The 22,211-nt window shown below is 35.3% G+C and overlaps 1 protein-coding gene across 8 annotated transcripts; it reads right to left on the reverse strand.

Moving 5' to 3' along the window:
- Nucleotides 1-200: 200 nt before the first annotated feature.
- Ddx3y (DEAD box helicase 3, Y-linked) lies at nt 201-20,850 on the reverse strand. 8 transcript variants are annotated; one of them, NM_001446702.1, is given in 18 exon segments: nt 201-2,543; nt 2,702-2,829; nt 3,234-3,387; nt 4,166-4,283; nt 4,353-4,534; nt 4,910-5,054; nt 5,170-5,314; nt 6,056-6,216; nt 6,293-6,391; nt 6,818-6,903; nt 8,092-8,227; nt 10,014-10,113; nt 10,537-10,692; nt 11,591-11,714; nt 11,967-12,002; nt 14,222-14,269; nt 17,463-17,520; nt 20,722-20,850. In NM_001446702.1, coding segments are annotated over 18 exon segments (1,992 nt in total). In that variant the 5' UTR covers nt 20,758-20,850; the 3' UTR covers nt 201-2,463.
- Between the last annotated feature and the right edge of the window lie 1,361 nt (nt 20,851-22,211).

Here is a 22,211-nt window from a genome sequence, read left to right on the forward strand (position 1 = left end):
ATGTGATCACCAGCACTGTGTTTTGTTTACAAAAAATAAAGAATTGAATAAATATGTATGTATCAAAATGCATAAAAGATCAAGTATGTTGTGTATGTAAACATTTTACAAATAACATTCACAATGAAAATCTTGTTTTGTTTACTTGTAACTTTGTACCACCTTTATCTCTTATTCAATTATTTAAACAAATGCATTCATAATGGTGTACTTTACAAATACCTTGTTTTATTAATTAAAAATGAGATTTCCAATAGTTCAAGCATGCAAGTTCACAAGTATAGTAAACATTTTGCTATACTTTTTATTTTAATAAAATGAGGAGAGATTAGGCACATGCAGCGCTAGCATCTAATAGTAACACAATAAAGCAATTACTAACTTTATAGTAACTTAAATTTAACATTTACATTCAGCTAGTTAGATGCATTATACACTGAAAATATTGCTGGCTGATAAAAATGAACGTAAAACATCACTGTTTATGGCAACACAAAGATATAACCACATGTTTGAAGATTACAAATATGCCAGACAGTTACAATACTGAAACAAATAGATCATGTAAATTCAAACAAACTGAGAAAATGTTTAGTTTTCACTAGTATCTTAAATATATCAAAACCTTGGCATGTCATTATTCCAATTGCCTTTCATTTTGTCAAAAAAAAAAAAAAAAAGTGTAGCCACATCACCAATACTGGGTTAGATTAATTTGACTCAAGTTTAGTAGAACTTAACATTAAAAGCTCACACTACCCAAAATATACTATTTCATATACAGTGACAATCAACATTCAAATACCAGTGTTTTTATACTGTCTTTTGGTCAAGTTTCTTTAAGCTTTCAAAGAATCATTTTTAGGCTTACAAAAATAAATATTTGTCAAAATGTTCAATAAATATTACACAAACTAGCAGCAAAGTCTGTTATGTGCAAATAGGTTTTCTTAACTATCATTCCAAGGTCCAAGGGAAATTTTCTGAACCAAGTAATCACTGTAAAACACTGTAATCAGCAATCTCCAATTGGAACTTCAAGGACTTGTACATAAGATACACATATAAAATTCTCTTCATGTGCAATAAAATAAGTACTTTGTAAAAAGTTATGGGCAAAATGTACAGTCTAAACTGCTAAAATTCAAATAGCACCGTAACAAATGACCTTGATAATACTGTCAAGTACACCTACTTTAATAAAATTTTAATACAAGGCACAATACACTTGAAAAATCTATTGCACTTTTAGAAAACTTTGTTAACTTATGACATTTTTAATGTCTTAGGTTTTGAAATTTATTGTATTGTATTCTATCCAGGAAATTCTCAAAGTAAAAGGCATTTTTAGTGATGGACAATCATCTTTGGCAAATTAAAATATGACTATAATACAATGGAAACCTATGCAACTAAAATATATGAAAACTGCACTGTATAATTAGTACATAGATCCAACCTGTGAGACCTCAGCAATTGCAATTTGTTATTCTTATATTTACATAATATGTATGTAAGCCTTTTTTTTTTACATTTCCACATAGTTTAACAGAAAAAAATGTGACTGTGTAAAAATAAAAGCCTGCTGCTGCATAATCCTTTCTGTTCATACTCTCTTGACCAAAAAACACCAACACTAGCATGCATTAAAGACCAGAATTAACAAGATTGTGATATGTTCTGGTCACTGCCATGGTCAGCCATTAATATGTCATTTTTATGTATGGCAGGCATTAAATAAATCTCAACTTTATATCCTAAATTCCTCACCAAATTTTTTAATTTTCCTGTAGAAGTATGCCAATGTAAATTACTTAAAATAGTAAATGAGGAATCATTCTAGTGATCTGTATTAGTGCTTTCAAAAATAAAGGATATAACCATATATAATCATATTTTTAAAAAAGTTTAAGTGCCAATCCAAGATAGAGTGAGCAATTCAGAACTTTAGCTTTGTATTGTCTGCCACATTACAAACTTAAAAAAAAAAAGTTTTACCACCAACTCTGCATATACCAAAAATTTCCTATTCAGGTTATGCCTAAATTCTTTCACCATCATATTTAGCAATTAAGTGATTTCTGTTAAGGTGTCTCACACTTGTGTGCCAAGGTTCAATTAACTTATTAAAACAATTGGTATCTTGAGCATTATTGAGCGAACAGGACATCAGATAAGTTGTTTAAAGTCAAAAGTCACAGTACATTAACAAATGATCCTCAGTCACAAATTATAAATGCAGTTTAGGGTGCAACCAAGCAGGAAGGGATTTAATCCAACTACAATAATTCTTCACATCAACTTTTGAATAGGGTTACAGGTTGTGACTTTGAGCTCTCATGAATTTTTAGAAGAATCACAGCTGGTAATGTACTGCAAGTTCTTGAAGCTACACAATACAGTCTGGCTAAGTTACATGTGGTTTCCATATTAGCTATATGAAATGACGATTTAGGCACAAATTCAATTGCCCCACCAGTCAACTGCCTGGGAGTTATAATTTCCTCCATATCCTTCATTGCTGTAGAAACCTCCATAGCCACCTATCAAGAAAAAAAAAAGTTATCCACTGTTACCATGATACCATTCAAAAAAAGTCTCATGATACAGCATTATTTTCTCCTATAAATTACCTTCAAAACATGATTAAAGCAAGAAATAAACAACAAAATCCCCTTCTAACACAAAAACTTAACATTACCTCCACCAAATCCTCTGTTGTGGGTACTACCACTAGTTCGGCTGCTGTTGGCACGATTATTATTAAACCCAGAATTTGCATAACCACTGCTCTGTCGATAGTCTCTGGCACCAAATCCTCCACTGAATCTGCTAATGCAAGAAAAAACATTATCCAAGTATGCTATCCAATTAAAATATCATGCTCAAATTTGACATTTTATTTGGGAAACTTATTTTCCATTGTAGAAAATGTCCTGTAATTGTATCTTCAAAACCTTAATAGTGTAGTAGAACTGTCAATTTGTTCTGTAATCTTTTCTAATTACTCATCAAAATATTTGGTGAAGAATTATGTAAGGTTTGGTAAAATCTTGCTATGCAAGCCTGTAAACTAGAGTTTGTTTTCTGAAGTCCACATACACTCCACATCATTCATGGCTGTATAGACACATATGACACATAATAATAATTAAAAACTAATTCAGTACCTTAGGTTAGGCTTAACTCTAAATAAACTATAATAATGAAAAAAACCTCAAAACAATTCTTACCTTTTAGAACGTCCCCGGCTGTTTCCCTTGTAGTGGTGTTCATAAGCCATACTTTCCAACCAAGATGGTACTTCTTGTTTAGCCTCAACGAGGAGATCTAACAAATCTTTCGTAATGTTCAAATTCCTCTCATTGAAAAAAGAGGTGGCAAGACCTAAAAGGTTTTTAAAAATACCTAAGGCCTATGTTTCCACAAAGTAGTTTCCTGTGGTTTCCTTTCCCATACAGTTAAGAGAATATATTTTGTAACATCACTAAATATAAGGGTGAAAAAGAGTTTGTAACTGATATAAAATTTCTCTCTTTTTTTTTTAAAGACAGGGTCTCATTATAATATCTCCCTGGTTGGATATCCACTATGTAGATCATGCTGGCCTAGAGCACATAGAGATCCAATTGCTTTTGTATTCCAAATTCTAGGATTAAAGTCATATTCCAGTAAGATATGCTTTCAAGTTTCTTTTTAAAACAAATAAAAAATTAAGGCTCTTTAGGCTTTCGAGATTACTTAGGCTGATTTTGGAATACAAGAATCTCTAGCACTATCAAAAACCCTGTGTTCAAGCCAGTAATTTAAAAAAATATACTATAGTTTAAGGCCATCTGAGAAACAGAACAAGACCCTGCCCCAAAACAAAACCAAAAACCAAAATTCAAGGACAAAACTGCTTTGCTAATATATCCATTAAAAAAAAAAAAAAAAATCGGTGAAATGGCCCACGCCTAATGATCTGAACTCAACCCACATAATAAAAAGACCCATGTCTCCATAAGTTGTCCTCTGATTTTTACAAGTATATTACTGAAACATGTGCATGAATATCCACAAATAAATAAATATAGAAGGAGTAAAGATGTAGTTCAAGTGATAAAGGTCTTTGAGGTCTTTGATCCCAAGATTCAGAGGAAAAGAAACAACATTAACACTTTACCAAGGTTTCCTACGCGTCCTGTGCGGCCAATACGATGCACATATTCTTCAATATCACTTGGCAAATCAAAATTGATAACATGTTTCACATTTGAAATGTCTAGACCTCTTGCTGCCACCTGAAAAATAATACTAATTAAATTAAAGTAACAGTCAGACAAAATAACTAAAAAATAAAATATACATACAGCTGTAGCCACTAAAATTGGCTTCCTCCCTGAGCGGAATTGGTGAAGGGCCTCCTCTCGATCTTTCTGTGATCTGTCTCCATGAATACTAGTACATGCATATCTTTCTTGAAATAAGAAGTTCTCCAGTGAATCTGCACCCTTTTTAGTCTCCACAAATACTAAAGTCAATGAATCCTTCCCTGAAAAATTACAAGGTTTTGTTTATTAACAGTAACTTGATATCACTGCTTATTCTAAAATTTAATAAGCTTAGTGATTTGAGAAAACTGCTTAGTGAAAGGAGGGTACAGAAACACATATATCATACACAGCATACACACAGAGGATAGGAGGATTTGCAAGGCTGACTGGATAATCTATCTGAACTTGTAAGCTTCAGGGTCAGTCAGAGACTGTCTCAGAAAATGAAGAAGATACCCAAATATATACACACACACATAGACACAGAGACAACCACACATACAGAACAAGTGGGACTATAAAGTAATACTAGAAACTAAAGTGGAATTTTACAGGGATTTTCATTTTATTAAATAAAGGATTCATAATTTTACCTGTTGCATTTAAGAGATCAAGTAAAAATGACCGTTTGTCTAACTCTTCAACCCATACTACTTTCTGTGTGATGTTCTCAGAAGTAGAGCCTACTCTGCCTACAGCCAGAAAGATGTATTCATCTAAAAAGTCACGAGCAAGCATCTGAAAATGAAAAGAAAAATAAAAGCCAGAAACTTAAATTATCTATGTAATACATAAATCACCAAACTTTGTTTAAAAATAAAATGTTCCAAAATAAAATTGTAACAAATAGTACCTGTATCTCCTTAGGAAAAGTAGCACTAAACATCATGGTGTGACGAACTCCCTTTGGTGGCATAGTGTCCTGTTCAACTATACGACGTATCTGAGGTTCAAATCCCATATCCAGCATCCTGTCAGCTTCATCCAACACTAAGTATCTATTAATAAAAAGTATACTTATTGGCCTCTACAGTTAACTGTTGAGTAAATTGTTCTCATATTTAATTTAACATCTCAAGTCTTAAGCACAGTAGCTTCTAATTTGATATACTATTTAAATATTGTTTAATAATTTTTAAATGGAGGGCTGGAGAGATGGCTCAGAGGTTAAGAGCACTATCTGCTCTTCCAGAGGTCCTGAGTTCAATTCCCAGCAACCACATGGTGGCTCACAACCATCTATAATCAGGTCTGGTGCCCTCTTCTGGCCTGCAGGTGCATACATGCAGGCAGAAAGCTGTATGATGTATACATAATAAATAAATAAATAAATGTTTTAAAAAAATAATTTTTAAATGTATCTTAATCAAAATTAATCAGAATGAAAATTAAGGGAAGGAAAAAGAAAGGAAAGAAGAAAAAGACAATCAACTTCACTTGTTCAACATTGTGATTTTGAAGTCATACACAGACACACACAGACACACAGACACAGATACACACACACACACACAATCATTAAAACTGTGACAGTACAAAAATACACCTATTATTCCAGAAATGGGAAGGATGAGGCTGGAGAAATAACTGTAAGCTCTAGCCTGGGTCACAATGGAGAGGTTCCATTTAATAAACTTAATGAGGAAGTCTTACATGACAGACCAGTATACCACAGCATATACATTGAAGAATTAAAAAAGACCTTCATAGCCTTATTTCTTTTATCAAAATTAACATACTTGCAGAAATCTAGTCCAATCTTTCCTCTTTCCATCATGTCCACTAGACGTCCTGGTGTGGCAACTAACAAGTGGCATCCTCGTTCTAAGTCCCGAATCTGTTGAACAGTATCAGCACCACCATACACTACACAAGGTCGGACTCTAGACCGGTACGAAAACTATAAGCAAAAAATTATTAGTCACAGAAACATTGAAATTAAGAAAAAGAAAAAAATTATTAAAAACTATGCTTACTTTTCTGGCTTCCTCATAGATCTGCACAGCCAATTCTCTTGTTGGAGCTAACACCAAGGAGATTGGGTATTGTTTACGGCGACCATATCTTCCGTTTTCCTAAGAATTAAGTATAACTTTAGGGATTATGATCTAAAATTTTACCTGTTTTGTTTTTAAATTTGTTTCATTTTCTGTGCATGCATGTTTTGTTTGCATGAATGTTTATGAACTGTGTCTATATTCTGACAAAAGCCAGGAGTTACAGACATTATGGGGAGTCATATGAATGTTTGGAATCAAACCCCAATACAATACTTTGTAAGAACTCCCAATACTCTTAAGTACTAAGCATTTCTTGAGTCATGACTTATTTTTTAACGTTCACCAAACTACAGTGCCACATGTAATTTAAGAAGTGTTTGAAAATGAAGTCTTCAATTCCTATCCAATGTTCTCTTCTCCCTTCTGAGGACACTACATGGACATGGTTCATAGATAGACACCCAAAGAAAACATGAGGACACAAAAATTAGTAACTGTCACCTTCATAGCCTTCAAAGCCTCTCCTGGACCATCTGTGTAAATCTGACTGAGAATGGGCAGTAGAAATGCAGCAGTTTTTCCAGACCCTGTTTAGAAAACTCTGTATTATTATCTCTAAAAATTTAAGAAGTGCTAAAGTACTAACCATACTGGCATATATATATATAAAATCTCAGCACATGAAGTTTAATCTCATCTATGTAATGAACATAAGGTCATTCTGGACTATGTGAAGCAAGGTCTCAAAAGAGATCAAGACAAATACTTTAGAGGAAAGCAGATCTGCAAGAATGAGGTCAACCTTATCTACATGGGGAGACTTTGTTTCAAATAACAAAAATAAATAAAATGATGTTAATGTGAAAATTTGTTTTATTCCATCTTTGGTTACCTATGCTCCCAAAGGCACAGCAATTATTTAAGTGAAGAAAAAACTTACTGTGTGTGAGAGATACTGCCTCTCTACATAACATTAGCAGTCCTGTAACTCATTATATAGACCAAGGTTGACCTCACAGAGATCCACCTGTCAGTATTAAAAAAAGCACCACAACACCTGGAAAACTTTTTTGTTGTTAATGAATCAAATGCTGACTTAAACAAAACAAAAACTCAAAACAAGTCTTGTGTGTTAACTTCTTAAATGGTGTAATTTGAATAAGCTTATATATACTTGAATGATTAATCATCAGGGAGTGCCACTGTTTGCAAGGATTAAAGTATTATAAGTTATTGTTGGAATATATGTGTAACTGGGGTAGGCTTTAAAGTTTCAAAAATCCATCATATGCTGTTTCTCTCTCTCTGCTTATGGATTAGGATTTGGTTGTTTTGAACTACTCTAGCAACATACATGTGCCATACATCTACCACCATGCTTTCTGCCATGATAATGAACTAAACCTCTGAAATTGAAGGCAAGCCTATAATTAAATAATTTCTCTTAAGGAGATGCTATATTCACTGACTATGGTGGAACGCTTTTAATCTCAGATACTGTCAGAGACACTCAGACGTCTGGAAGTTCAAAGACAGCCTGATCCACAATTCCAGTCAGGACTATATGGTGAGATCCTGTTTTAAAAATCCAAGAGAAACAAAAAAGAGTTGCTATAGTTATGGTGTCTCTTCACAACAGTGACTAAGCAGTAACTCAGTCCCAAAATGTATATAGTTCCCACCTATTTTTAATGTATTCCATAATTTCATAAAAAATAATACTTTTAAAATAATCCCAGAATTAAAATCTTTAGTTATTTACAATATGACCTTACCTGTTTGAGCACAAGCCATTAAGTCCCTTTTTTCTTTAATAATTGGAATAGCATGTTTCTGAACTGGAGTAGGACGAGTGTAACGAGTAAGTTCAATGTTTCCCATGATAATTTCTCCCATCTCAACATCACTGAACTGTAAAAACAAGTAAGCCAAGCAAGTAACATAAAAACAAAAACTGGTTATTTGCTACATTAATATAATAACAAATAGTGCAATGAATTTAAGAGCCATTTGATTCTTTTTTTTTTTTTTTTTTAAAGAACTTCTTTTTTTTTTTTTAATTTTTTTTTTTTTTTTGGTTCTTTTTTTTTTTCGGAGCTGGGGACTGAACCCAGGGCCTTGCGCTTCCTAGGTAAGCGCTCTACCACTGAGCTAAATCCCCAGCCCCGAGCCATTTGATTCTTAATGTTTTAAGAAAATAAATACCTTCACTGAAAGAAATTATGGTTCTTGATGTCTAGTATACTTTCTATGTTACAGTTATTCAAAATAGTTACTATTAAGAGTTCACTAAAGAGTAAGACACACCCTGAAGAAATAGAGCATTGGCTTTTGCATTGGACCTGAGTTCTATTCCCAGAACCAACATCATGGCTCACAACTATCCAATGACCTCTTCTGCCTTCTGCCAGCATCAGGCAAAGGTTATAAAATACACACACAGGCAAAACACTCATACATATAAAAAAGTTCCTAAGTATGGTAGTGCATTCCTGTAATTCCACCACTAGAGAATCAAAAGGAGGATTTCTTTGAGTTCTACAATAGCCAAGGCTAACCTTGTCTCCAAAAAAAAAAAAAAAAGTGGGAAATGGATAAAAGAGAAATAGTGGAATACAAATGGTCTGATGAGGAAAATGGGCTCCCTTAAGAAAGGAGAGAGAAGAGGGCGGGGGCGCGGGAGGGAGGGAAAAAAAAAAAAAGAAAGGAGAGAGAAGTAAATATAGGAAAAGGAAGGTTAATAAAATAATGATATGGGGGCTGGAGAGATGGCTCAGTGGTTAAAAGCACTGACTGCTCTCCCAGAGGTCCTGAGTTCAAATCCCAGCAACCACATGGTGGCTCACAACCATCTGTAATGAGATCTGATGCCCTCTTCTGGTGTGTCTGAAGACAGCTACAGTGGACTCACATACATTATAAACCAAAATAATTGTTAAGAATAACCTAGAAACATTTTATTCTTATATCCAGAAAATAATCTTCACCCTTCATCAAGGAAACTTTCCTTTACAACAGAGACCACCACAGAAGACCAAACTTGTCAAAATACTGAATTCTGGAGTCAATCATAATGGACACAATCCCACAATCACAGCTCAGTAATAAGCATTGTAAAAAAAGGGGCAGAAAGGTTATAGAAGTCAAATGATCAGGAAATTTGTTGTGAGATTCTGTCTCTAGTAGTATCAGAAACTATGGCAGAAAAAAAAAACTTCACTGACATGATGTAACAGGAACACAACACTGAGACAACACCAAATCAGATGGAGAAAAGGCCATTTGACCTCAATTCTACATAAAGAACTAAAGCAACTGCAGGAAAATGGGAGCAACTGAGGTGGTCATCCCCCAACAGAAAAGCATGCCAACTGGTTGTCCAGTGCTAAACAGCTGGCCATAAAATTTCTTAAAACCAAGGAACAAAGGTTAATAAAATGCCTCAGAAAGTAAAAGCACTTGCTGCCATTCAAATTTGAGGAGTTCCTCACACAAGTTTTCCTCTGACATCTACAAGTGCTATAGACAGGAACACTCAAAACAATAAAATAAAGTCAATAAACTTATAACAATAAAATAAAAAGTCAATAAACAAAAACGAAAATGAAACAAAACATACACAAAAACCCCAGTAAGATAAAAAGCTAAAACAACAACAACAACAACAACAACAACAACAACAACAACAAAAACTTACATTTTCAATGTGAGGAGGACAATTATTTCCAGTTGCCTCTACTGGTATATCATCATATTTCTCAAAGTTAATCCCTGTATTACCTCCAGAGAAAAGTTCTCTGAAATTAGATGATCATTATATATTATTAATAAGAAGAAACAGTTTCACCGCAATTTCAAAATTTATTGAGACAATGGTATTAGGATTAAAGTCATTTACTATAACAACCAACATAATTATCAAATTTAATTATTAAAATTTTATTTTTTATTTTGTATATATAGAAGTCTTTCTGAATGGGTAGATTATACACATGACCCAAATGCCTTTAGGCCAGAAGGACAGGATCCCCTAGAACTGAAGTAAGGATAGTTATAAGTTATAGTTATACACATGCTTTAACCTCTGAGTCACCCTTTTGACCCCATATTGAGTATCATTTTAACCCTTATTTTTTATTTATTTTGAGACAGGGGCTCACAAAAAGACAAGTTTGTGCACACCAGGCCCTAATTTATTATTTAAAATTTTAAAAACTTACTGCTCTAAGCGTTCACTTGGTGGAAGTGGTTTTGACCAATCATCTTCATCTGATTTGTCACCCCAACGACTATAACCACTTCGTTCAAATTTGCCAAATCCACTTCGGTCACGACTGGCAATACAATCATAGTCACTTCGACCAGGATCATCAAACCTGAAAAGCAGAATAATCAGACTCTATTAGTAATGTAAAAGTATTTTCTAGACTATTAGTTGAACCGAACACAAATCCTCCTAGTAAGTTCATCAACAATTTAATCTATACCATTTAGTAAATAAGTGCTTACAAACAGAGCAGACTGACTTCAAGAACACAGAGCCACTAACCCTATCTATGACAGGATGGGATTAAAGACATGCCCCAGTGTTCTCCTGTAATGGCTATGGACTAAATCTGGAACTAACTAAAAGCTCAACCTGCCAGACACATTTATGAGGGATTTCAAGGTAACTGAATCATCTGAGACATGAAAATTCACCTTTAATCTAGGCCACAGCTTCTTGCAGTAAACTAGAGTAAGGAAAGGGAAGTAATTTTTTACTCTTTGCCTTCTTGCCCTTGTTCTCACTTTATTGTATTACAATCTATTTCTTTAGGATTTTGACATTTGCTGAAGACTAGCTGAGACATCCAACCTCATAGAGTAAACACCTAGAGGATTCTTGGGGAACTTTCATTGGGAGATAACCATTGTTGGAGTAGTTAGACAAAAACCTGTATACCACTCTACTTAGTAAATTGTCAGGTATGTAGGTAGATAGATTCATTCTATCAGTTTTGTTCCACCGAGAACCCTAACTTTGCCAAGTTGAGATTCTTTTCTTTTTTTAAAGATTTATTTACTTATTTTATCTAAATACACAGTTCCTCTCTTCAGGCACATCAGAAGAGGATATTGGACCTCATTTCAAATGGTTGTAAGCTATCATGTGGTTACTGGGAACTGAACTCAGGACCTCTGGAATGGTCTGTCCAGCCCCAAGATACTTACATACTCTTAACTACTAAGATCCTTAATCATTACTTTATACATTATCAACCAAGAATTCACCTTCCTCTGGATCCACTTCCACGATCACTGAAATAATTGGGTTTTCCTCTGGAATCCCGAGATCCAAAACTGCTGTAGGCATCTTTATCTTTACTCCACCCTGAATTGTCCTTATCACAGACACCTCCAAGAAAAAAAAGAACAAAACTAACTAGTAAGTCTCTTCACAGCCACAAGACTTATAAATAACTGATCCTAGTATAGTGATAGTCAGTGGAAACCCAAACAAAATTTCAACAGCTTTTAAGAATTAGCGATCATAAATTTCGGTAAGTGTTGTACCCCACCACCAGTTGGGATATTGAGACAGAAAAGTATGAGACTGAAACCATTCTGAGCTGGGATTGGGAATTTAGCTCAGTGGTAGAGCACTTGCCTAGCACGCACAAGGCCCTGGGTTTGGTCCTCAGTTCTGGAAAAAAATGAAAAAAGAAAAAAAGAAACCATTCTGAGCTACATTGTGAGAAAACCCTATCTAAAACCAAAAAGGGAGCTACAAATGTGCCTCAATAGTACAGTACTTTTGCAGCAACTGTGAAAAAACTCTGAGTGCAATCTTAGTATATACAGTACTCTATCTTAAAAGATTTTGCTGAAGACATAGTCCAAATTTTGCCCAGAATGATCAAGGCCCTGGCTACAATATCCATTAACATGACAGAAAAGAAAAACAGCAGTTACGAGAAATAAACAGCTTTTGAATAATACTATCATTATAACAGCAGCACAACTTTATATGTATAATATAAAATAATATAAAAAATTCAAAACACAAATTACTGTGGCTAGCTAAGCTGGTAAGATCACTGTCCAGCATTCATAAAATCTTGGATTAAATTCACAGACATAAAACTACCTATAGAAACAATTTCTGTCTGGGAAGGAGAAGCAAGAGATCACTATACATTCGATGGCCAGTCTAGTGAACAAAACACTGAAACTATATGTTCAAAACAAAAACCCAAACTGCTTACAATAAAACTCTAAAATCAAAGGATATCTTTTAGACTATTAGCTTCTTAATTATGTCTCAAAAAACAAAATTATTGGACAAATACTGTTTATACTTGGCATCCAATTTTTCCCCTTTTTTGAATCACAAAGTCCTAAAAAACCTAGTCACTATGTAACTAAAGCTTGCCTTGAACTTCTGATCTTCCAGTCTCCCTTAAAGTAAATGTTCTAATACTTTCAGTTTGCTCCTTATTTTGTATGTGGAAGGACTGTAGACTGATAGAATGAGTAATAGCAAGAGTAAACTAGACCTATTATTAGTTAGAATAGTGTCTAAATTCATTTGGTAATTGTTTGCTGTTTGGAAGTTATGTTATCTACCTTCCTGCTTTATTGAACACAAAGGTGATAAACAAATTTGTTTAGCAAGGTCCTAGCAAACATATCACACCATAAATACATCCAGTCTAACCAAAAGAGGAGGTTAAAGATTTCTTTTATAATCATGGACCCTAACCTAAAACAGTCACTTTTTTTGAGGTACATTTGAGATACAACTTTCCAAGCACATATCTTAATAGCACAAAGCACATTCACAGTGAAAGAAAGCAGAAGTTATTAAGAGGGGAAAAAAAAAGTATATGTATAGTACTATTTGTACTTCTCAGTATTGTTCACTCTAACTACCTTTCTATTGCATCTTCTTTCCTTTTGGCTTCCTTTAAAAAATTTTCAGAATTCTTTCAGAAAACAAGTCTTCAAAGTGTCACCCACAAAAATATTTCAAACTTATGCTCCAATATCACAAAACCACTATGACATAGAATGCCTTAATTGCTTCTATGTATTTTATGTGTATTAGTGTTTGCCTACATGTGTGTTTGTGACATCTGTGCACATAGCCATCAGAGCTCATAAAAGGTCTCAGATCCCCTGTAACTGAAGGTGGAGACAGTTTTGAGCCACCAAGATGGGAAATGAACCCAGCTTCTTTGTAACCATCTTCCATTGAACCATCTTTCCAGCACCTCTAAACTTCAATAGTAGTTAAATAGAACTTTTTTATTAGGCAGTATTCTAAATACTTTTTAAAATGGAAACTGTGCTGACATTTATGCATTTGCGAGATTGCATTCTAAGTCTTTAAGATTCAATGCCAAGGGGTTGGGGATTTAGCTCAGCGGTAGAGCGCTTGCCTAGCGAGCGCAAGACCCTGGGTTCAGTCCCCAGCTCTGAAAAAAAGAAAAAAAAAAACATTCAATGCCAAACTAAACAAGGAAATGCTGATGACTCAATGTTTCTAAAATTACAAAGTGCTAGTTTTTTGTTTTTTTTTGAGACAGGGTTTCATTGAATACTCTGGCTGCTGGAACTTCCTCTTTAGAACAAACTAGCTTCAAAGTCAGATATCTTACCTGGCTCTGCCTCCTGAGTGCTAGGATTAAAGGCATGCACTATCACTGCCCAGCATGTGATACTAGTTCTTAAAGACAAAAGAAACACAAAAAGGGAGGAAAAAAAAAAGACTTTCTGAAGAGATAGCTCCCTTAGTTTTAATTTATTTTGCAGGTGATATATGTGTATACATATACACACAGCAGTTGATTTTTGCTGCTGAGGTATACTCACTAAATACTAAATAGCAAAAGTTCAATCTATAAATCTGCCAAAACATACCTTTAGATGTTTCTCTGTTCCTTAAGTGAGGAGGTATATAGCGCCCTTCTAAAAGACAAAATGTAAAACTGAAACCCTATAGTATTTTTCTAAGAAAATTTTTACCAAATTGTGAAGGACTAACAACTATGCTTTTTGCTGTTATTTTTCTAACTAAAACTATTATCACAAATTAAAAATACACAAAAAGCTGTAAGTTTGAAGCAATTCATGTTTTAATTAGAAGCATTACAGATTAAATCAAAATCATAACCCAGTATTAAGAAAAGCAAGGAACCAACAAAATAGACCTTTACTACCTGATAATCTACATATTCATCCTGTTTTAAAATTGAATATTTAAAGTATATTTACTCAGTTAAGTTGATCACATTCCTGAGTGTTAAGTATGATTTGAAATTAGTCAAACTGACTGAAGTATATCATTCAATATTATCACCTAATAGCTGCTGCCAAATAAACAATCCACCACTAACTCCAAATAAATTCCATAATTAACTGCTGTATTTTGAAATGTTTTTCTATTTGATTTAGGAATATAACTCACATATCACTCAATTCACTCATACTTAATTTTATCATTAAGTCTCTCAGGGTCTTCACTGGAACTGAATTACAGAAAATATATGTTTTCTTTTAAAAGACTTAATACAATTCATGAAAGAACAAATCCTAACCTTTTGACAAGGCATGCATTCCAAAAATAACTAATATGCTTATATTTACTTAGGTGTTTTAAGAGCAAAAAACTCTCCTTTTTTTGTTTTATTTTTTTCTCCATTTTTATTAAGTTGGGTATTTTTTATTTACCTTTTAATTGTCATTACCTTTCCCAGTTTCCAGGCCAACATTCCCCTAAACCCTCCCCCTCCCCTTCTCCATGGGTATTCCCCTTCCCATCCTCCCTGCAACAATCCTATTCACTGGGAGTTCAGTCTTGGCAGGACCAAGGGCTTCCCTTCCCCTGTTGCCCTTACTAGGCTATTCACTACTACCTATGCAGTTGGACCCCAGGGTCAGTCCATGTACATACAGTCTTTGGGTAAAACTCTGCATTTTTATCATGTGCCATAGTGATATAGTAAAACTGAGAATCATAAATTAATGTTATAAAGGACCTACTAAACTTGCTTAGATAATTACTAAGTTATAGAAAATAGAATTTACCCAAAGCAGCATGACCATTCTCTCATCAGGGAGAGCATAATTCTGCTAGGTAGACAAAATGACCTTGTAAAAACATCATATGCATGGCCTTCCTCTACACAAAAGAGAAACAAGCCGAGAAAGAAATTAGGGAAACGACACCCGTTATAATAGTCCCAAATAATATAAAATACCTCAGTGTGACTTTAACCAAGCAAGTGAAAGATCTGTATGATAAGAACTTCAAGACTCTGAAGAAACTGAAGAAGACCTCAGAAGATTGAAAGATCTCCCATGCTCATGGATTGGCAGGATTAATACAGTAAAAATGGCCATTTTACCAAAAGTGATCTACAGATTCAATGTAATTTCCATCAAAATACCAACTCAATTCTTCAGAGAGTTAGACAGAACAATTTGCAAATTCATCTGGAATAACAAAAAACCCAGGATAGCTAAAACTATCCTCAACAATAAAAGGACTTCAGGGGAACTCACTATCACTGAACTCAAGCAGTATTACAGAGCAATAGTGATAAAAACTGCATGGTATTGATACAGAGACAGACAGATAGACCAGTGGAATAGAATTGAAGACCCAGAAATGAACCCACACACCTATGGGCACTTGATTTTAACAAAAGCCAAAACCATCTAATGGAAAAAAGATAGCATTTTCAGCAAATGGTGCTGGTTCAACTGGAGGTCAACATGTAGAAGAATGCAGATCGATCCATGCTTATCACCCTGTACAAAGCTTAAGTCCAAGTGGATCAAGGACCTCCACATCAAACTAGACACACTCAAACTAATAGAAGAAAAACTAGGGAAGCATCTGGAACACATGGGCACTGGAAAAAATTTCCTAAACAAAACACCAATGGCTTACGCTCTAAGATCAAGAATTGACAATGGGACGTCATAAAACTGCAAAGCCTCTGTAAGGCAAAGTACACTGTTGTTAGGACAAAATTGTAACCAATAGATTGGGAAAGATCTTTACCAATCCTACAACTGATAGAGGCCTTATATCCAAAATTTACAAAGAACTCAAGAAGTTAGACCACAGGGAGACAAATAACCCCATTAAAAAATGGGGATCAGAGCTAAACAAAGAATTCACAGCTGAGGAATGCCAAATGGCTGAGAAACACCTACAGAAATGTTCAACATCTTTAGTCATAAGGGAAATGCAAATCAAAACAACCCTGAGATTTCACCTCACACCAGTGAGAATGGCTAAGATCAAAAACTCAGATGACAGCAAATGCTGGAGAGGATGTGCAGAAAGAGGAACACTCCTCCATTGTTGGTGGGTAGCAAGGAATATTCTAGTAAGAGCACCAGTGGAAGGGGAAGCCCTTGGTCCTGCTGAGACTGAACCCCAATGAATGTGATTGTTTGGGGGAGGGCAGTAATGGAGGGAGGATGGGGAGGGGAACACCTATAAATAAGGGGAGGGGGAGGGCTGGGGGATGGCTGGAAACTGGGAAAGGGAATAATAATCGAAATGTAAATAAGAAATACCCAAGTTAATAAAGATGAAAACAAAACAAAACAAAAAACATCATACTCAAACCATATGCTTTTTTCCCCCTTCTCAGTATTTTATCCCCCTAAGCTCTACCTCTTCATTCCTTTTCTAAAAGTATTTCAAATTACCGAGTGAACAAGTTTTCAAAGTGTATCTACAAAAATACTTTAAAGCTATGCTTCAATATTACAAAACAACTAAGACATAGGATACTGTAATTGATTTTATTTACTTTGTGTATATAAATGTTTGAGATGCAGAAAAAGCAGCTTTGGTTTGTCCAAGATAACTATAACAGTATTTCACTCACAAATCTCTTCCATTTGTCCAAAACCAAACTAAAATTACTATCTCTGTGAAGTGCTTAATTGTTCAAAATATAAATCGGAGTCATAAAACTACAGAAGCGATCTAAATTTCAGCTCAGGGCAGTTTCTCTTTGTAGCACGTCCTGTGTTTATTAAAATAAAAAAAAACATTAAATTTAAGGTAATTAAATTAAGGGCAATGATAATAGAAATGACCCAGAAAAACTCTGCAATTAAATTTTTTTATACTTACTGCTTTCTGTACTAACTCCTCCATTCTGATTATCTGAGTTCATGTCAAGACCAGCAAACTGTAAAATAAATATTAATTGTTCTCAAATTAACAAAATAAACAAACAAAAATCAGGTTGGATACCACAACACAAAATCAGAAAATTTAAAGTCCTGAGCCTTGTACTAAACCATTTACTAAATATGGCCTTTTAGGGAGCTGGACAGATGACTCAGTAATTAAGAGCACAGACTCCTCTTCCAGAGCCTCCAGAATTCAAATCCCAAAGCCCATTTGGATGTTCAGTCTCAAGTGATCCAAACATTTATTCTAGCTTTCCGGGACACTACAAACACACACATACAGGGAAAATATCCATACACATAAAACAGTAAAATAAAATTTACAAAAATAGAGAAAATACTTTTTCAGAGATAGAAATGAGGATAACTAGCAGTTTAGTATGTACACTACAAAGTGCTTATATCTTCAAAGAGAAAAACTGCTTTGAAGTTGATAACCTATGACAATGACAAGTAACAGAAATTGGTATAGAAAGTAACTTTAAAGAGTTCTTCATTTAAAACAAATTAGCTCTGTAATTATTTTCAATGGGAAACACTCCTAAATCACCAAATCACCAGCATCTTCAGCTGGTTAGATGGTTCTGCAGGCAAAGACTGGCCTGAAATCTGTTTGATTTTTAGCCTACAAAAAGGTAGAAGGGAATAGATTTCACAAAGTCTTCTTCTGAGCTCTACATCTTCCTGTGGGGTGGCAATGCACACACTGTTCTTGAATAATAAAATAGTATCTTGGCTTCTCAATAACTCAAAATTAAGTGAGGGGAATGAATCCACAGATAAGCAATTAAGATTACTTTGTACTCTTGCTGAGAACCCAGGTTCTCTTCCTCAAATTTGGCTCACTGTCTCTATAATTTGACTTCCAGGATATATGACAAGCTCTTCTGATGTCCAAGGGTCAAAAAGTAAACATATGATACATAGATATATGTATAAGTGCAAGCAAACACTTGAACACAAAAGATTAAAATCAATTTTAAAAATGAAGGCAGCTGGAGACAGCTTAGTGGTTAACACAGGCTGCTCAATTAGAGGACTTTGGTTCAAATTTGATTCAGAACCCACACAGCTGCTTACAACTGTCTCTAGATCTCTGACACCCTCTCACTAATATTACATACAGGCAAAACACACACGAATATGAAATTAAAAAGTAAGGCTTTCAGAACTGCTAAATTTTAGCTAAAAAGGCTAAGAAAAAACTAAATTGCAAGTCTTAAGACAAGATTTTTAATTACTTGAAGTCCTAAAGGACATACACACTGTCACTTTTCTCTTTTTATTTGTATGAATGTTTTACCTGCATAACATACACATTATTGGTGCCTAAGGAAGTGGGCATTGGATCCCCTGGGATTGAAGTTACGGGGATGAATTACAATATGGATGCCGGGAATTGAACCTGGGTGCTCTGCAAGAAAACATCAGCAAGAAATAGGTTAAGCTGGAGGTCTTTTGTTAGTTATCAAGCTAATAAGGGATAGACATACATTATCTTTTATCTCTACCCTTCTTTATACTGGCAGAATATAAGACAGAATAAAGGTTATTTTGGTTTCTAGCACTTCTTGTATTATGTATTATAAGGCGGAGTTTCAGGTGTTCATTTATAAAAAAAGCAATGTGCCATGCATCTACAAATGTATTTCTTGAACATTTGTGTGTCTATACTGAGTACAAAAATACTACTAAATTACTGTATAGCTGAGGTTGCAAGGACATTTATTAGCCATTGGTTCAAAATAAAAATAACAAGTGTACTAGGGCTAAAGTTTAGTAGAGCTGTTGTTAAAACAGCATGGACTAGGTCATATACTCCTCAATATACAAACAAAAACCTCTTTTAAAGGTGTGAGGTGGGGGAGGGGAGGTGGGAAGGTCAAGTTATATCAATTTAAACTTTCTAAGTAACAAAAGACATGGTATCGGCAGGGCAAAAATCCAGTAGCAGTAACGGAGGCTTTTCTTTCCGGTTCTGGACATCTCAAAAGGTAATGTTGTGTGTAACCACTGCGTGGCAACTTTTACCTAAAATGTTGTCTTTCTCCACTGGCAAAAAGAAAATCTCTCTCTCTCTCTCTCTCTTTTTTTTTTTTTTTTTTTTTTTTGCCTAACAACCACAACGAAATATTTAAGTACTTTGTTGTGTGATCTAGGTTTAAGAAAGACCCAAGCGGATTCAGTGGTAGTGCAGGCACACGCCATTAATTCTAGCACTTGGGAAGCAGAGGCAGGTGGCCAGCCTGATCTACTGAGCAAGTTTTAGCACTGCCAGGGCTACACAGAGAAACTCTGTCTCAAAAAGCCAAGAAAAGAAACGAGAGGAGAGGAGACCAGGCAGAAGAAAGAAGAAGGGGGGAGGGGTGGTTAGAATGAAAAGAAAAAACCAACCAACCGACCAAACAAACAAAAAACCCCAAACAAACAGTTAACCAACCAAAACAAAACCCTACTGGTCTCAGCGATCTAAATGCTGTGAATGAAAAGAAGCCTCATCTCCCAACAAGCTCCAACCTCCATTATTTGCAGACTACTGTCAAGAGAAGTACACTGCAGGCATTCTTTTATCGTCTCTGCTCTGGTCTATTCCCTTCGGTTTTCCTGCGTCACAGAACTCAGAAAAATAGGAAGTCCCTCTACCTACACACCGCGGGAGAGGGGTAAAAGGGACTACTGTGGAAGAACAGTATCAGATAAGTATAAATAAATACGAACTCTCGCGCTGGTTAGGCCCTGTAGAACCGCAGCACGGCCTAAGCCCGCCGCCATTTCCTCATTATAAGGCAGCATTTTCTAAACGCCAAGCAAAATTTGTGGCGTCAGTTCTTTTATCGACTTACATTCACGCACAAACATCAGGAATTAGAGGCCACCCGATGTGAACACAATAATTCCAAGAATTATAGAGAAAAACAAGTTCCCTTTCATGAACCGCCACACACGTATTTAAAGAAACTCCCGTTCGCAAACAAAAGCCGCCATTATGCGAATCCTATGGACTAATCTGTAACGTCGTTGCTATACCCGCTTATTTCGTTTACGCCATTTTGTTAAGTCTTAATTTCTTTTCTTTCCAGATTTTTATGGGGCGCTAGAACTCCAGTATAGAGAACTGACTTTAAGTGTTTAGTTAATACTGCGCCAAATTAGAACAGAGAGGAAGAAAGAGCGTCTTATATATAGATCCAACTCACTTGCTGGTCAAGGCCAACCGTATTTTCCGCCGCCATTTGACTCGTTTCTGGAAAAATCGAGAACTTTACTTTTCACGGAGCAGCCACCGTAAACCTGACTCCTTACAGTGAACGCAATTGCTGACGTACACAATTTTGGGAACGCCCAACGTACATACGGGTTTAAGTCATCACGCAAGACGTACGACTCTCGTCAATATAACCAGGAAGCACTCTTTAACTGCTGGTGTTATTTCTACCTTCTTAACTAGAGTTTATTTAAATCATATGATCGCGGGATCTAACCCCGCCGCTGCCGCTGAGCAAAGTTTCAGACTATCAAAACTAGAGACTTTCTTTAGTGGAAGGATCTTAATCATACTACTCAGTTTAATTATCCACCTCACCTGCATTTCTTTTTTCTAATAGCTCCTTTCGATTTCCTTCTCAGGAAAATTTCCCCTTCCCTCCTCTTCCCCTCCCTTCCCCTCCCTTCCCCTCCCTTCCCCTCCCTTCCCCTCCCTTCCCCTCCCCTCCCCTCCCCTCCCCTCCTGTCCTTTCCCTTCCCACCTTTTACCTTACCTTACCTTACCTTACCTTACCTTACCTTACCTTACCTTACCTTACCTTACCTTTTACCTTACCTTTTACCTTACCTTTTACCTTACCTTACCTTACCAACCTTACCTGAATTTGGGAAGTCTCACCAAAATAAAAGCTAAAAATGATAGTCTCTGCTAAACTATACTAGGTTTTCTAGTTCTACGTATTAATGAAAACAAGTGAAATCTTTTAACTGAGGAAATAATAAAAATTATACAGATAATGGCATTGATAATAATTCAACCCACTGATTTAGGTTTTTTTTTTTTTTTAATTCCCTAAGAGTGGCTGTACTGTGTCCTAACATACCATGGGTTGTGGAATTTTTGAATAATTGTCTTGGTTACACAAAGAATTATACATGTTTGAAGCACCTGTAACAGAATTTATCCATCTAGTTTACAAATAATATTAGGAAGCTTCCATGTGTGAAAATAGAAAATGTACACAGTTGTAATGCCTCAACTCTTTTCACTTTGTGCATTTCAGATAGAGAGGAAAATTGATTTATATGTCTTTACTATAAAGTAATGAATAACTAAGACATACCAGTTACAAGGATTTTCCTCTTTCTAACAAAAACTAGAAATTAGTGCAGGTTTTGCATCATTCCCTAAAGAATCTCTTGCTGTTAATTAATTAATTAATTAATTATTATTTTTTTTTATTAACTTGAGTATTTCTTATATACATTTCGAGTGTTATTCCCTTTCCCGGTTTCCGGGCAAAAATCCTCCTCCCCCCTCCCCCCTCCCCTTTCTTATGGGTGTTCCCCTCCCAACCCTCCCCCCATTGCCGCCCTCCCCCCATAGTCTAGTTCACTGGGGGTTCAGTCTTAGCAGGACCCAGGGCTTCCCCTTCCACTGGTGCTCTTACTAGGATATTCATTGCTACCTATGGGGTCAGAG

Source organism: Rattus norvegicus, chromosome Y, assembly GCF_021556685.1.
Source record: "Rattus norvegicus strain SHRSP/BbbUtx chromosome Y, alternate assembly SHRSP_T2T, whole genome shotgun sequence".
Classification (NCBI taxonomy): Eukaryota; Metazoa; Chordata; class Mammalia; order Rodentia; family Muridae; genus Rattus; species Rattus norvegicus.